This window comes from Macrosteles quadrilineatus, unplaced genomic scaffold (genome assembly GCF_028750875.1).
Source record: "Macrosteles quadrilineatus isolate MER2022 unplaced genomic scaffold, UCM_ALF_1.0 Scaffold_7__1_contigs__length_78375512, whole genome shotgun sequence".
Lineage (NCBI taxonomy): Eukaryota > Metazoa > Arthropoda > Insecta > Hemiptera > Cicadellidae > Macrosteles > Macrosteles quadrilineatus.
Window position 1 is genome coordinate 1207207 of NW_026542600.1, and position 18300 is coordinate 1225506.

General features: G+C 34.5%; 1 protein-coding gene across 1 annotated transcript; it reads right to left on the minus strand.

Annotated features, from left to right (window-relative positions):
• Positions 1 to 387: 387 nt before the first annotated feature.
• LOC128998462 (oxysterol-binding protein-related protein 11-like) lies at positions 388 to 16427 on the minus strand. Its single transcript, XM_054424593.1, has 6 exons — positions 16255 to 16427; positions 15789 to 15977; positions 11520 to 11655; positions 10202 to 10411; positions 6201 to 6354; positions 388 to 1023 (listed from the first exon to the last, which is right to left on the minus strand). The coding sequence occupies exons 2-6, from the start codon at positions 15896 to 15898 to the stop codon at positions 821 to 823; spliced, it is 813 nt and encodes a 270-aa protein (XP_054280568.1). The 5' UTR covers positions 15899 to 15977; positions 16255 to 16427; the 3' UTR covers positions 388 to 820.
• Positions 16428 to 18300: the final 1873 nt, after the last annotated feature.

An 18300-nucleotide genomic window follows, 5' to 3' on the forward strand; every position in this document is an offset into this window, starting at 1 on the left:
CAAAACACTTAATGTTTTTTACCATGCGGTTGGCATTCTGGGTTATAGTAGTATGTTTTCTGTGCTTCTGCTGAGTGTAGTCCAGTTAAACTGATGTTTGGTTAAAAGGTGTCGGCGTAAGAGGGAGATTCCTGTTTGTATTAATTTTTGTCGAAGCTCTACAAACAGGTATTCAACAAAATTACAAAACATGATGTTTTGAGGGCGAAAAAAAGGAAAACCTAATTTTATCCCATATACCCCAAGTTCATTCCAACAAACATAGGTTTACACATTTGTACAAAATGTTATAAAACTTGGGGTAATTTCTATAAGTTATCTTGCTTGTGTTGTGTCTCACAGACACAAACACACATGTATGAATTTGAACGAATAGTGTTTTTGGCCTCTGGGGTAATGAAACTAAAAAATTATCATTCCACCAACAGTGATAGTTTCCTCCCTATTGGGGAAGTTTGATAAAAAAATTAACAACATATTTTACCAATAAACAAGAAAAAAAAATGTGTTGCAAGGCGTGTTTTTGTATAGAAAACTTGGCAAAGCAAAGACATTTACAAATGGTAGATGTGAATTAAATTATTGAGAGGTTAACTCTGAGAGCTCGGTCCAGTGTTCACTATAGATCGTTGTACTAGACACATTCATTGGAGTGATTTTCAAAACTACAGAACATGAATTAGAGATGCAATTGATTTAACAACAATAACTATACAAAGAGTACAAAAATATAAACATATTTATAACATTGTTAAGTAACAAAATAAAACGCCCAATCTGGGAAACTGGAAAGTGAGATGCGTACAGTGAAAGTCTAAGGTTAGAGGACGAATTTCTTCTTGGAATGGGAGGAGGAGCAGTTGGCGTGGTCAGAGTTACCCTTTGAGTTTTTAAAGTTGCTGATCCCTTCACTGGTGGACTGTTGGTGTTGAAGTATATAAAGACATTGGCTGAGACTGAGCAGCATGGCATGGGAGGCTGCCTTCAGCAACAACAGGTCTTGGTCCACATGGCGTACATCACCTGAAATTATAACATTCATAGCATTCACTGAGACTGAGCAGCAGTGTTTTGGAGGCTGCCTTCAGCAACAACAGGTCTTAATATAACAGATTTTTCCGGTTTTTATTATTACTTTATCATTTATAGTCTTTATAGTTTCAAACAAGATAACATTAGTTGCATGTGCCCAGGAAACAGTGGCGGATTTACCATAAGGCACACTAGGCACGTGCCTAGGGGCGCCAGCCGTTGAGCCAGGGCGCCCGCCGTTGAAGGGCGACTGGCGGTGGCAGGCAGCGGGTAACGTGACGGGCGGTGTGACTACGGGCGGCGGGCGCCAGGTGATTATCGATCGGTGAAGATGTGTCACGTTCATGTCCCGACGTGCAGATGCAGACATAATATAGACTCAGGACTGCGAGTAGCAGTAGCGAGCACAATACAAGTCAAGCGGGTGAAGCCCATGGGTAACTGCTATTTATTTTAACTCTGCAAAGCAGATTGGGTCCTCTAGTTAATTTAAATGCATAAAGTATAATAGTAGGCCCATAACAAATAACTGAATGGATTCGTGGAATCTAATCAGTTAAAATCGTGAAAAGGTCAGTTAAAATTATTTTTGTTTTGGCAGAACAATATATAATCTAAATAATTTAATCGAATTAATGTAATATAGTTTAATCTAAAATGTAAAATTTATTAATAAAAGGCCCTACCGGTATTTATTCAATTTAAAAGAAAAAACTAATTTTGTGTGTAACCGCTTTTGATTTTTTTACTTTTTTAGTAATTTAAATTTCGTAAATATGCATGAAGAAAATAACAATAATGAGTGTAAAACGAAAAAAGTTAAGTGGAGCAGCATTCCGCAAACAGTCAAAGGAAAAGCGTGAGAGAGACTTCCCTTTTAAAATCTGTGGAAAAAGTGGACAGTTATTTTTGTAAAAAAGAACAAGTAAATGAAAATAGTCAACAAGAAAATTAAAGCAAACATGACGAGTTCTCTGTTAACCCAAGTACGAGTGCGATAACTAATACGACAGACAATGATAGTGTTAAAGTTCAAACTGTCAATACAGTTGAAATCTCTGATACCGACAAATACAAAGATTCGTATTGATTGTTAAAAGATTGTTTGATCGTATTGGTTGTTGTTGTTGTGTAAGATTGTTGAATGGTTCGAATGTTGCTATTGAAATTAAAAGTAATGATAATTGTGAAACAGACGTGCAAGTGGTAGATTTAAAAGCTTCAGATTACAATTTGTGTCTTCTGTTGTGCCGTAAACGTCATACTAGCGAAGCGACTGGCGTATGGGTCATAATATTGGCCTACCACCGTGCACCTGTTTTGCGCATGTCAAGGTCAAAATTTCCTCCCTTGCTACAGGAGAAACAAAACTTAGCTATTTTAGTTTCAATATTACGTATAAAACGTTTAGTTGCCTTGAATATTACCCAAGCAATTATCATTTAAAATCCCGGCATTCTTTTAAAAAGACCCTGTATATAATATATATAACTAACTAGAATATATATATCTACTAGAAATATAATTTTTAGGGTTCTCTGTTGTACTTTTACTACTGTAATTTAATATAATCAGCAGCCCTATTACGTGAACACCTAAATTCAAATATATATATGTATTAATAATTTCATAGAAATTATAAGAAAAACCAAAACAAAACCAATTTAAGCCGAATACATTTTAATTGAATTTAGTCAAGAACGGCAATGCGTTCGGCGATTAATTTAGGCTATTCATATTCATATTTATTCTTGTCTCAACAACAAAATATATGTTTTTCTTAAAACCTGTTAATACAACTTTAATATAAAGTAGGCCCTACTGATATAGTGACTATGTTTTTCCTGGAAAATGTATTAATAAGCATGCCAACAACGGGAAGTTTAATATTGCTTTTACGCTGAAACCTTTCCTCAATCGCGGAACACAAAGGGGCGGCCGGCCGAACGGGCCTAGGGGCGGCGCCGTAGGTAAATCCACCACTGCCAGGAAAAAAAGAAAAGAAAAATCAAATCAAATCAAAAATGCCTTTATTTAGCAAGCGTTCCTCAGTACATACTGCTTTACAGGATAACTTTTGTCAATTTACTGATACTAAATAAAACTAATAACAGAAAGTATAATCTAATCAGGAAGTATACATACAAGCACAAAATTCTATTTTAATCTATTTACAAAATTTGAGGTTTTTCATTCACAGTTATATACATTTCTTTTATTTTATTTCTGAAAGCTGGAACACCCAGCAACTTATGATCACAGGGGAGGAAAGAAAAATAAAGTCTAATGAAGTACTAAAAGTGGTCACTTGTTCTCCCGACAAAGAGAAATGCATGATGGGAGCATGCAAAGAATGTAAAGCCAAAGAGGTTATTTTTTAATATTGAGGAGGACTTCAAAATTTAGTATTACAAGCGGAAAAATGTCCAAGAAGAGAAAGTGATGAGAAAGATAAATGTAAAGAAAACAATTAAAAGAACATTGAAAGTAAAAGAAGTTATAAAGATTTCTTAAATTAAAGTTGAATAAAAAAGAGAATTAGAAGATTGCAAAATATATGTTTACTACGCCGAACACCAAACCACGGAAATTGAAAAAAATAAGTAGCTTGATTCCAGATGAGGTAGTTTATAGAATCAATTTTACGCAAAATTATGTGGCAAAACTTTCTCAGGAAGTACAGTCGTACCATTTTGGTACCTCAAAGCGACATCTGTCCCTACAAACAGGAGTTAGGTATAACAACCTTGATGGGGAAATCAAGGTTGGCTAGCTTCGCAAGATCACCAATCGCACGCTAGTTTGGCTCATATGATCCCGATCATTGAAAGATCATCCCTTCAATAAGCTAACACTAAGGCAGTACATTTTGTGCCGGACGGCCCCAGTAGTCAATACAGGAATATGATGAACCTTCACTTATTTAAAACAATAGTTCCCAAACACTTTAAAAAGGTTGAGTATTTGACATGGAAACTATACTGAGGCCGGCCATAGCAAATGTGCCAGGGACGAGGTAGGGGGACACTTAAAAGACTGGCTGATCGCAAAGTGGCATTTGGAAATGATATAGCTTCAGCTAAGGACTTTGTTGATGCACTTAAAGACTGTAAAATATACTTGTATTAGGTGTCCTCTACCGTTTTATAAAAAGAAAACCGAGGTGTCTCTTTTAACTGTTTAGCGCATAATGAAAGTTAACGCAACAACAGCAACATAATGATAGTTAAAGTTAATGGAAGTTAGTAATGAGGTTGTACACTCAGATGGCACTATGACTGCTAATAAGCTTCCATATTTTCAATGTCCTCCGAAGCGTTGTGAACATTATATACTAAAGGACGTAGTTTTTTAAGAAACAAAAAGAGATGAAGCTCCTCCACGTAAGAAGAGAAAACCAAAAAGTCAGATGGTTGAGAAAAAGCAGAAAAGGGTTCTGAATGTTGAATATGTATTTACTTTGTCGGAGGAAGACGTCCCAAACACATTCTTTGAGGAGATCCCGGGATCATCTGAGAAACAGCCAATTCATAATTGTCTGGTGAAAAAGGCAAGATGTTTTTCTAGAAACATTGCAATCCGCAAAGTATGTTGTAGTTGAGTTTGAAAATGAAAAGAAAAAATGTCAGCAGTTCAATGGCATATATCAGAGCGAAGTTGTAAACAATGAAATAGAGGTTATATTTATGAAACCCCTTGCTAAAAATGCAAAGTTGTATGCTGCTTATGAAAGTGATGTTTCTTCAGTACATGTGGACCAGATAAAATTAGTGTTGGATACACCAGAAGTTATTTGAAAGGAAATAGATGGTGAGGTCTCACATTAGTTTTGCTTTATAATTGAACAAAAAACAACAAACTCATTTTCTTATGCTTATCGTGTATCCTATAACTTATAGAATAATGGTGATTTGAACATTGATGAGCATTAATTCATTTTGTCAACATTAATATTCTGTCCTTTACAAGGTCATTTAATTAATAACACATTTTTTCACTTTGACTATGTGTTTTTGACGTTATGTTTTTGTAAAGAAATAAGTAAATGTCTTACTTTATGTAAAAGTTACTTTCAGTTTTCATGGAGGTTTCCGTTTGGTGTTTATTTATATATATTGGCCTAATGATGTATGGCGGAATAATACTGTACTTGAGATTTAGATTCAAGGATAGGTTTTTTCTGAGTGTCAAAGATTACCATAATTTTTTCCTCATATTTCATAATAAAAGCAAAATAATTATTCATCATTATGTATTCCCTGTTTTACATAACCTAGCAATGCACATTTTGGATTTTGTTTATAAATAAGACCTATGATGAAAAATAACGTTACAACAGTTTTTTTAAATCGGCCATGCCGTTGTCTAGTCACGTAAGGGACCAAGTTGGTCACGCATATGAAAAGTGTAATAACTATAATTATTTTGTATTCAAATATATTATACGCTATGTGTTATCAACTACTGCACTCATTTGCCATTGTCAAAATCAGGTTAGAATTTATTCACTTTCCTTTTTTTTATTGCCAGTTTTATAGTTTTAGAAGTTAGTTAGTCTTTAAAACAAAGGGAAAATGTCAATATTTTTTTAATATTAGCAAATGGGTAGCAAAATGAGAATGAATTTCATATTTTTAAGTAGTTAAAATAACTGTTCAACATATCCTACACATTTTAGGTGTATTTTTACAAAATAATATTTTTTTACAATTGGAATAGTAGACTTGAACTAGAACTTGACTATAACTAGACTTGAACTCTCGAGATGTACTTTATAGACTTTTCTTTTATTTTTAATAGTTAACATTGAAAATTAAGCTTGGTGCTTTTTATTTAATTTCCTAAATACATATAAATGAAGGAAGTAAAAATAAAAGTCTTTTAGATTAATTTTTTTTCAGCTGTGAAATTGTAGCATTTTGTGAGAATGATCCTTATTGACTGTTGTAAATTGAAGTTACGTATGTATTTAAAATGATTTCTTGGTTAATATTGGGTGCAGAAAACTGAATAGTTTGCTCAATTTTGGGGATAATCATGTGATTCAGAGTATCCTGCGCCATTGTCCTGGTCGTAAAGAGAAAGGATTTATTCTTCATACATGTTTAATCAAAACATTTAAAAAATACTAATCTAATATCAAACTTGTAACATAAAAAATCTCTTACCACAGTTGGGAAGGTCATCAATGGCACGTGCTAACAAGAAGTTGCTCTGTTCCGCCCGAAATAGATGGTCTTTGACTGCCGAGAATGCGTCCCAGACGGAACTGCCGCCGTTGCCAGGAGTCACATGCTCTCGAGGCTGGATCGGCGGATTATTCTGTAGTCAATAAATAACACATTATTGGTCAAACTGTGTAACTTGTCAAACTACAAAGGACACTTGCAGTCAAATTAGTAAAGCTTCAGATTAAAAACATTAACAAATCGGCTTCCTCAAAATAATAAATGCAATCATGTTGAGTCTACAATATTTTGAAAACTTAAATTGTAAATACCATTGAGATTCTTGCCATTAGCCTATCGGTTCTGATGATGATCAGAATGGCCATTCGTAATCAATCACTACTTACCATCTTTTATATATCGTCTTGCGAGTTAACAGTATAAGTGTAAATATATGTTTAAAGTATTACAGTAGAGTCCCGCAAACTCGGCACTCGATAACCCGGCAGTCTGGATAACTTGGCCATCACCTGGCTCAGAAAATTAGTGATTTTTTGAGTCCGAGTTAAGCTGGATTCTAGTCAGCTTTAGTCAAATTATTCGCAACTGGTACTAAGGATTTGTTGTACTATATCTGATGACTTAATACTGACTTGTAATATAAATATAAATAAAAAAGGTGGTTAAAAAGCTAAATTGTTCTGATTTTTAACCCTAGTTCCCGATAACCCGGCATTTCACAAACTCGGCACCCTTCCAGTCCACATTACGCCGAGTTTGCGGGACTCTACTGTATTAGAAGTATTTTTATTTACTTTCTGTAAATTTAGTAACACGTACAATGCAGATCATTAGATAAAAAAAACTACACAGAAACCAGCCAATAAGCCCATGGCTTTGTTGTGTAGGCTACTATTAGGCTAGTCAAAATTTGGTCCAACATCAAACTTAAGGTAGTAGAAATTCAAAATATATGGAAGGGGGGTGCCGCGGCTTAGAAATCGGGTTCACAAGTACGAGGTTATCCGCGCTCGGGCGTAGACAGTTAAACTTCACCCAATTATGACAAACAAATATAAACATGTTGGGTTCATGAGTCATGGACTAGCGCAAATAGAATAATCTCGGGCGAAAATAACAATGGTTTTGGACTTAAACTTAAACATGCTGGGGGGCAGGTTTAAGTTGACATCATGTCGGGATTATCTCATTTGCTCGTTTATTTTTATTTTTTTGTTAGCAAAAAGAATGTTATATTTGAATTCGCCATTAAATTCCGAACAATTTCATTACCCTCAACATAGTATTTTTTTTTTATTTTTTACTACTGATTGTCGAAAACATGCAAAACATCGTAAAAAATTGCTGTTGACACATTTTAATTAATTACAAACAAAAAATATAATTAATAGCTTAACATATTTATATAAATTTAAATTGACATTCAATTTTATTAAGTAACTATATTATATTTATTTTAGCACTTTTGTCCCCTTTTATTTCAGGCGAATAATTGCAAAATAAAAATGGTTCGAACAAACACTGTTGTTAGGTTTGTCTATGAATTTTTATTGTATAATTAATATAGGTCAATTTATTTAAGTATCCACATTTGATTTTGTCAGTTTTAAATTATATGTTTATATTATTATGTTTATATTATACTATTATATGTTTATGATTTAACAGTTGTTAAAGACCTTTTCATCTGATAATTTCTTAATATTTGTCATATTGGACTTTACAATAAATTGCTTCAATTTCCTGAGGTAAAAGATAAATTCTATAGTTAAATATCCAAAACGTTGTATTACAACAAAATATTTGTTTTTATTATAACCTGTTTTCTTCCACCTAAGATCTCTCATGCTTAACAGTCTGACTAAACCCAGTCAAATAAGGTGTCTACATGCTGAGGTATTGAAATGAGTGTGAACTATTAACACTAACTAGGGTGTCTACATAATGCCATCTGATTTTGAAATTCCACTCCTCTACACAGTAAGTACAGTAATGAAATATTCTAATATCAATTAGCCTATTACTAATGTTCAATATTTATTTGTTTCTCAATAAAAAATAATCTACGGCACCTATATTACAATCACTTTCAAACAAAAACATTTACGTTTTATATCATTATTTTTTACATATGAGGGCATCTCCTATAATAGCCAGTTGTTCCTCCAACTTTTGTTTTTTTATATTACTGATACATAAAAGATAATCATAAATATTTGAAAAGAACAGTCATTTTATGAAATAATTTGAATGTTTGGATAAAACTGCAAACCTGATAAAGTATGGCTTATATTTGAAAACAATTGGTGATATAATTTTAGTTTGCAATCATTACCAAGATTTATTTAAACAAATTTTATTAAAGTACTGGCATAATTGTATTTTCCCGATTCAATGAAATGTATTCAGTAGAAGTGTATTATTCATAATTCAAGGATAAATCCAGTAACTTTAAACTTTAGTTTATAATGAATTTAAGTGCAAGTCCACAACCTTTTATACAATATCAGTAAACACCCTGTATAATTACAATAATTTATGAACCAATCATAATAATTTATGACGCAACGTCATCCTATTGTTTTGGGGCTCGTAGACCGTGAGCAGCGGCCCGGCAGGTAGCCCATGTGGCTGTTGCCAACTTTCCAATGAAAATCCCCCGTAAATCCCTGCTGTTGAGCGACGGCCAGCATTGGTCTCGGCTAATCTTGATCTCGGCTAACGCTCTATGTCGTGAACCCATTTTAGGCCGTCGATCAACAATAACCCCGGGCCACGAATCCCCGTACTCTAAAAGTACTTAATATAGTATTTATATAGTAAATACTATACAAAGTTATACAAGTAGTATAACTTTACTAATTCTACTACCTGTGCTGGGACCGTTCGCGTCGTGTGATAGGCCTATCTAAATGTTCGTTTTGTGCTATTTATTTATTAAGCTGTGTGCATGTGACAGTAATTTCTTTTATGTTATTTGTACCCTGATGATGCCGTATTAACGGTGAAACATGTAGGTTTTTAACGTCACATCAGCAACATTTGGATTATTTGATGAGGTAATTATACCATAATATTATAGTCATAGCATTGCAAATTCAATGAATCTTTGGACAGCTGTAATTTTTGAGTTGGTTGTTCATTTAAGGTCCGGTCTGCGGCATTTTTTTTATTTTTTAGCTCAACAAGACCTTTAATTTGATGTACATATGAACCTATGCTTACCTTTAAGAATTTTAACTTACTCCCTATGGGCCCATAGGTGGCATACAATCACCATGTTCACAAAAATGTAGCTTACTATTACCAGTAATGATATGCCAAATTTGATATCTCTTTTCGTTTTCAAGTTATAAAGTCGTCCTAAGACTTAATTGTCAATATTGTCTGTGCATATTAATCTAAGCATTAAGTTAAACATAAACTTATGAAAACACATCTAATTTCTTACTAAAATATCGAGTGATCAAGTAAGTATGTATATACATTTTAGATAGACACTGACACTTGTTTGAGAAAGAAACTAAAAAAAAATTTACATAATTTAATTACATTAAGATTAAAAGTATCAGTGGGCCTCGGCATAATTCAAACTACAGTATTACTTTTTGCAACAAAACTGTAAACCCTGATATTAAAATAAAAAGTGAGTACCCGTAAACTTAACTGTCAGTTACCAAACCAAACAGCCTACTCAAGATGGTGTGGCATTTGTAGGTGTGATAATATAGTAAAAATGTTTGATTTATTCATTATCAAAGTAATCAAATAACTTAGTAACACTTATTTTGTTTAATGGGATCTACACATATGACATAATACATATTGAAATTTATAAAGATCATATTTGTTAATAGGTACTTAAAAACACACATGATTTCACTAAAAAAGAGAACTGATCCAAGAACAATTATTTCCAGTTCACCAATCAATAACCAGTGCATTACTGTGTTTACAGCTACGTGTAGTTGTCTACGTACATGAGCTACAGCTGCAGCATGAAGTTGTGCTACTGCACGTAGACGATTGACCCACTCCTGTCTCGCGCGAGCGTCCTGCGCACGCAGCTTGAACTGCTCCCCTGTAGACGAGTTGACAGTGAAAGTGTTGGAGTCTTCATCACTAGGAGAGATCACGGCAGATTCCAGATGAATCCATCCTCTTGGGGCTTGCCGGCTCTCTCCCTCACTCTGACAAATCAAAACAAATAATTTCTATAAAGATTTGATTAGGAAAACACAATCATTACAATGTGTTTTTATCAAGGCAAAGACGAGTGCTCTATAAATGATGAATTATATGAGAGCCTTGTTACCGATTAAGTCTAGCCTGTTCTCTAGCCAGAATCACGATATTTGCAGACCTGTCTGGTATTGGTATCGGAACTGACTTTTGACGACCGATTCTCAATACCGATAGGGCGTTTTCACATTACACAGCACGCCAACAGCACGTCGCCAGCACTGCAACAGCAACAGCACGGCAACCGGCAGAGGTCCTTACACACTTGACAGCAACGACACGTTAAGAGCACAACATTTTTACTGCAGTCAGTGCAGCTAGCTTTTAGATTTGGTGGAAGCAACATGGCTGACTTAAATCGAAGATTATATTTGTTGTACTTAAGACGTAAGCGTCGGTCAGAAAGAAAGTGGTGGGTTTACCCTGTTTTGAAAGTACGGTATGTTGATGGTGCTTATTAGTACAAGTAAACCAACCTTTGATTATTTACTGACAAACATGACTTAAAACTTGAACTTGTACTCAGGCCAGGGTTGTGCTGTACTGACACTGACTGAGACTACTGACAGACGGTAATTGCACGGCAACAGCGACGTCGGGGGGCCAGCAGCTCGCCAGCATGTCCCGTCACGTCGCCAGCACGTCACCGTCACAGCACCAGTGTGTAAACTCTCATATGATAACATTACCGACGTCGACGGGCCAGCGATGTGCTGGCGACGTGCTGTTGACATGCTGTGTAGTGTGAAAACGCCCATACCTATGTCCAAGTATCGCTGATCGCTGGTATTGAGAATCGACACATCCCACTTATCATAATTGTAAAACGATAAAACATGTCTTGTTTTGTGTATTTTAAGTGTTTTTATTGATGAAATTCCAGTAATCCAGCATTTTCACTAATCCGGCAGTACCACGGTCCCATATCTGCCAGATTACTGAGAGTCTACTGTATTTCCATTTTGAATCCTTCTAACACTAAACATTAATACAACCATACAAATACTGCAGCCTATCTAGGATTTATAGTCAACAGTATTTGATCAAGTTACTTACCAGGTAATAGTTTAGGATGCCAGTTTTAGGGTCTAAGATAAACCATCTGAATTGCCACCCCTTCATAACGTTAGTGTACTTGTACAACTGGCCCTCATATAGCTGACACATCATTTCAGCTGACATGCTATCAGACCTAAAACATAAAGCAAAAGCATAATACAATGACAATACATTTACTTTTAGAATATACCTAATCGTTTATTAATGTTTTAAAAGATTATTTTTTACTTTTGCCAGATAAGAAATTCAAATACATTTTTTGTACACTGATGCTTGGACGTAACATATCCTGGATTATTTAATTAAGCAAATTTGTTGGTTATGTGGTGCAAGGTTGTATCAAGCACAACGTTTGTATGAATAGGTAGTAAATATAACTTTGTCTAACTACAATGCTCTTCAGTGTTACTAAATTGCAGATTTTTAGTTACTTTTGGTTTAGCAAATTTGGTAAATTACATCAAGCTGATGCCTCCAAAAGTAAAGATCTAGCCATCAAGCATTTCATCATGTTATTGTGTAGCTAGTAGCCTTCCCAACACAGGTTTTGTGCATTCATATAAATTCAGTGGAGGACCTGACAACTTAAAAACATTTGAACCCAAAAAACACACACAAACAAACCTCAATAGACCTACGAAGACCTCTACACGACAAACAATATCTGACCTTATTATAACAGAGTCAAACGTAAATAGTTTAATAAAAGCGTTGGTGTCTCAAGCTAATGTTTATCTCGGTACCATTGTTGAGACAAATTTGTTTACGTAAGTTACTTAACCTAGTAAAGAAAAAATGTTACAGCATTTTAAAGCAGGGTGGCTTAAATTTAGTTAGGTACCGGTACAGTTGTCTTTAGGAAGTAGCGTAGGTAATTTAGGTATTAGTCATTTCTATAAAACTTGAGAGTGAAATATTATGTGCTGATATGACCACAATTTCTTGAACCAAAATATTTGAAGAAAATGTTTAATACCTACATACAAGAAATGTATGGTTCAGTTTTTTAAGATTAATTTTATCTAGGTTTGATGGTTACCCCAAAGCAGAACCACGGGCAACAGTGCGACCTTGTCGTAGAAAGACGCGAGTGCAGCAGAAAGCTCAGCCCCCAAAAAAAATTTGAAATGAAAAAATTAGGCTAGGCCTACTTATTTTCACAGGCAATGTTAGGGCTGCATGGTACATTCTTAGACTTAACCTCTACCGTATCAGTTTCTGCAGAAAATTCTTCATAACAAGTTTGTAAAATTGTTTTTGTTTGTTTTTTTTCTAGGAAATATTTCTGAAGAATGTCTACAACTACAACTTTATTTTCTGCAGAAAAATTATACGTGACAAAAAGTCATGCATTACATAAACGAATGCTGCGATGTCAATTTCGTTGCATAGATCGTGAGTAAGAACGCATAGAATAACCGAATGACTAGAGTGATTCAATGTACAGTAGACTAATAACAGTACCTTTGAAAACTGATTTATTTCCAAATATTCATTAAAGCTACCTATCACACACATGGTTCATTTCTTATACACAACTTGGACTGTGGAAGCACAAAGAAAATTTTTTGATTTTTCTAAGTACGTTGCAGAAAGATTAAAAACATTCTGCTTTGGGGATGGTTAAGTAAAGCTAACATATAGGCGTATATGTTACATGAAGGGTTTGCCAAAATCAGCCAACATTATCTTCCAAGTAGGCCTAACTTATTATTTATTTATATAGGCTACCTATTCTAAATCTTGAATAGGTAGAGTGTTTCTGATTCTGAAAGGCTAATAAGATGTTTCTATGACTCATTTTGAGAAAGAGGACATCACATGTGTTGATATGAATAACAAATAATTAAAGCCTATTTCATAACTCAACTGGTGGCTACAAATAGCCTTAACCATCATTGATTATTAATCAACATTCATGTTTCTGGCCCCTGAACTAACTTAGCCTATATTGTTACAACAATAATAGGTTTTTTACATACCTCCGTCAAATAGTTCAACGATTAATTGCTCATCAGCTTACATGTTTTGTTGCGAAGACAACATTTTCAAAGCTTGCAACTCGTCAAAAACACCATATCAGTATCATGATAGCGCTACTGTATCTAAATGTTTATTGTGTATTTCTTTCCATTTTAATGTTTTTATAGTGGTCGTGTCGTCTGTGTTATAAATGTGTTTTTGACGAGTTGCAAGCTTTGAAAATGTTGTCTTGAAACATGTAAGGTGATGAGCAATTAATTTTGGACTATTTGATGGAGGTATGTAAAAAACCTATTATTGTCATCATTATTAAGGTTGCTTGTGATACCATCGAGCAAAGTTGTTTAGAACAGTATGGTTCGGTTCATAGAGGACATGGTGCAAATTTATACCACAGCCCCTGTCAATAGCTTAGCTTAGTGAATTTTAGGAAAATAACACTTTTGATACCAATGATTTCGTCGCTACTTAGGGGGGGATAAATGTAATTAGTGTCCCCTGTGGCTATCTTACTCCGGTTTCAGCAATTTATCAAATATTTAAATAACTTCTTGATCAGCATTGTACATGTTATTAAATTTACGGAAAGTAAGTAAAAGAAACGTCTTATAACACTTAAAACATAGGCTATATTTACGCTTATACAGTTACTCACAAGACAGTAAATATATAAAAAAGATGGTAAGTGGTTATCGATTTCGATTGGACACTCCAATCATTATCAGACCCAATAGGCGAATGACAAGAATCTTGAATGGCGTCCCTACTTATACCCTATTGGCTACCGGAAGAAATCTTCTTAATTAACTTGAGGGATCTTCTTAGGTGTCCAGTTCTTTTCCTATTGGCTTGGCTAAGCCAAGCTATGTTGTCAGATATAGTGGTATCTTATAGGCTCGGTATAGCATGGATCTAAAGGCTGCGATCTTGTGGATTGTCGGATGGATAGACTTGCTGTTGATTGTAGTGTCCGTTTGCGTAGGTTTTCTGTAGATTTCGAACTCGATCTTGCTGTCTTTTCTCCCTAATGTGAGGTCCAGGAAGTTTGTTTTCTTCAAATTCGTTGGTAAAGGTGAGGTTCGAATGGTGGCTGTTTAGTGTCTGCATCATCGTTTCGTGCTCTTGCCCCTGGGCTTGTCTGAAGATAACAAGAATGTTGTCTACATATCTAACATAGCCTACAGTTTTACATCATGATTCTTTCTTAAAATCTTAAACATTTCTTTTTCCTGATGCTGTAAAAATATTTCTGACAAAATTGCCGAAAGTGGACTTCCCATAGCTAAACCATCTGTTTGTTCGTAAAATCTATTGTTAAATCTAAAATAATTTTGTTTCAAAACAGTCACAAGCAATTTTACAATCTGATTGACATATTCAAATTGTCTAAGCTATTCTGTAAAAGCCTACATTTAACAAGATCTACAGTGTCAGATACAGGTATGTTGGTGTACAGATTTGCGATAGACTATCAAATGAGACAAGCCTACTATCCAAATCTATATCTATGTTCATTACACGTTCAACAAATGCATGACTATTCTTTACATTGTTGGCTATATGTATTCTAATTCTAAATCATTGCTTAGCTTACTTGCTAATAATTTTGAAACATTGTAGGTAGGAGCACATTTAAAGTTAACTACCTAAGGGTCTGATGAGTACATTCTTCTTGTGTATTTTCGGGATCCCTTTCATCACGGGCGCTTTGGAATTTAGGATGTTCATCTTCTTCGTTAACCGCTTCAAAAACCACATGTCTGCGTGGAGAACAACAAACCGGAAAGATCAAATGTCGCACAACATCCGTTACAAAATGGCCACTCACTAGGAAAAATGGAGGATAGTCTAGATATTTTAAAGAATTGTAACAAAGATTATGTAATGAATGCTTGGGAAGAATTGTATATTTATAAGGAAAAATTTAAAAATAGAGATAAGTTGATTAATGAACAAGTAAATTTCGATTCCAGTTGTACTTATAAAAAATTATTGGCCAGTGTTTCCGGTAGCCAATAGGGTATAAGTAGGGACGCCATTCAAGATTCTTGTCATTCGCCTATTGGGTCTGATGATGATTGGAGTGTCCAATCAAAATCGATCACCACTTAACCATCTTTTTAATATATTAACCGTCATGTGAGTAACAGTATAAGCGTAAATATATGTTTAAAGTGTTATAAACGTTTCTTTTATTTACTTTCCATCAAATATTTTAAAGGGATTATAAGACATAAGTGTGTCCATAGTGTAAACCTACTGTTGATGTGATGAAAAACTTACATATTTAAAGATGATGACCTGGATTGAGAAACTTGACTAAGGTTACAGGTTTCCAAACCACATTGCTTCTTCTTTGCCTTCTTTTTTCTCCGACGTATCATATTCTTCATACTTTTTACTCCCTTTAGGACTCAACATCATCTAGAGTTTATTGGTTCTTGGTTGATCCACAAATGTATCAGGCCATGCCTATTTCCAAAACATATTGATTGATATTAGCATAGCCCAGAACTGTACAGAAACTGTACTCGAAGAAACTTCCAAACCACACTCTTATAATGTAAAATATCTAATAAACATGACTGCAATAGCTTTAGCTTAGAAGTCAAAATATAGTATTTATACCCAAATAAAATTGCTAATCTGTAAGTAAACCTCAGCCAGAGCTGATAACCTAGATTTAAATATTATAGACAATTACAGTATTACACTGCTTATTGCAAATCACTTTATAAGCAGATTGTACCTCTTTTACTACATTGCAGCTCCATTTAACTGGCGTTAAAAAAACTCAAACTATAAATTAATTTCAAAATTTACAATAGTAATATTAACTTGGATCTGTAACTTCAATGACATAGCAAAACGAATATTAGGTTATCATCATCAAATACCACCCATACCATACCAACCAAACGCCACCCCAATCATCACGTAAAAAAAGGTTAGTTAAATCCATAAATCAAATCACGCAACATAGCCAACTGATTGTCTGTAAAACAAAAACTAACTCGCTGAAGTTGGCCCCATCATAATGAGCACAAATGATAAAAAATATTTTTAGTAAAAAAATATTTTAGTTTACTGTATGATGTATTGTTTACAAAATCCTGATGGTGGCACAGTTAAATAAAACACCCTGAATACTGTATAAATTTAATCTAAAAGCGACTATTTTCAACCGATTTTCTCAATGTGGTGGGGCGGATGACGTCATCACCGGGGGCAGTTTTTCCGCATTTACTCAGGTGGTTTTACATCACAAATTATAAAGACTATATATTGTTGTAGCACAAAATGAGCACTAAATCGTGACACCATTTTCAACCGATTTGCTCAATGTGGCGGGGCAGATAACGTCGATCACCAGCGGCAGTTTTTCCTCATTTACTCGTTTGTTTTTAGAGCACAAAATATAAAAACTATATATTGTTGTAGCACAAAATGAGCACAAAATTTTTATGTATAATACATTGTTAAACCCTTTGGTGGCGGGCTGAACGTGAAGTTAGCCCCGCCAACAGTTTTTAAAATATTTTGGTGTGTTATTGTTGAGCACAAATTTTTTTATATATACTTTTGAGAAGCACAAATTCAACACTAAATTATGGATATGTTTTTATAATTTGTGCTCATTATGGTGGGGCCAACTTCACGCGAGTCAAAAACTATAATGATGATTGTCTTAAATCGTGGGGCCTGTCTCATAATAAACTTAACATCCTTATCCCACAGTAACTAACGAATTTTGTGTCATAAAGCATACCTGTTAGGTATACCCTAAGGGACGATTTTGCAAAATGATAGGCAATATTATATGACACCTTCACGTAAATGGAATGTCTACTTGCAGTATCCAAAGTCACTTGTATATTTTGATAAATTAAACGGAATGGATATTTGGAGAGGCCTATCTGAAGTCAATGGTGCATTAGCCTAAATCCCTCGACCTATCTGTTATTACTTATTCATTTTGTAGATTATCGTCAACGATCGGTAGTAATCCGATTGTTCTTCCCTTTTGTTCTGTACTGTATTTTGCTAGTTTAGACGATTCGTTGACTTACTTATGTTGAATCTTTCGTTTACGATTAATTGTTATCTAAACTTGCAAATATAATGTCATGGCACAACCAATAAACTACAAGGCTCATGTTAAATTTCCAAATTTAAATTCAAGTGGAGAAGTGCCCTATCTTCCGATTTGTACCATTTCAGATTTATACCTTCCCGTAGTTGGTTACTATGAGTGTGCTGAACTTTATGCGGATCGCTTCAACATTTCAGGAGGATTATTTGTAAAACAAAACTAGGAGTGTAGTATAAGAGCTTAGCTCGCTTCGCTCACTCCGTCCATTAAAATAATGAATTTAAATAACCTGAAAATTATCTCTTTCCTTCCTAGAAAGACACTTTCAACTATTAGGTAGGGGAATAAACGTTTAATAATTAAGTCATGTTAAGATGGAGGTGGAGGAAGTGGGTACTGTCACGGCCGCCTTTAAATCCAGGCCGTGGCCTTCGAAGTGGCAACATCGCAAGTGGCGTTGTAACAGCTGTTTTGTTTGGAAGCAGCTAATGGTATTTCAGTATTTACGAAAGATTGGTTACTGGGCTATGACAATATTGATTGTACAGATATAGATTTTTAATTCATATTGTTTCGGTTTTCAATTCTGTATGTTCTATTTTCAATATTTTGATAAATTTATGTTCATAAATTTAAATCAATTAAGTGCGAATTAATGAGCTGATGTCACCTGTCTGCCATGTTATCTTATGGGACGTCTGT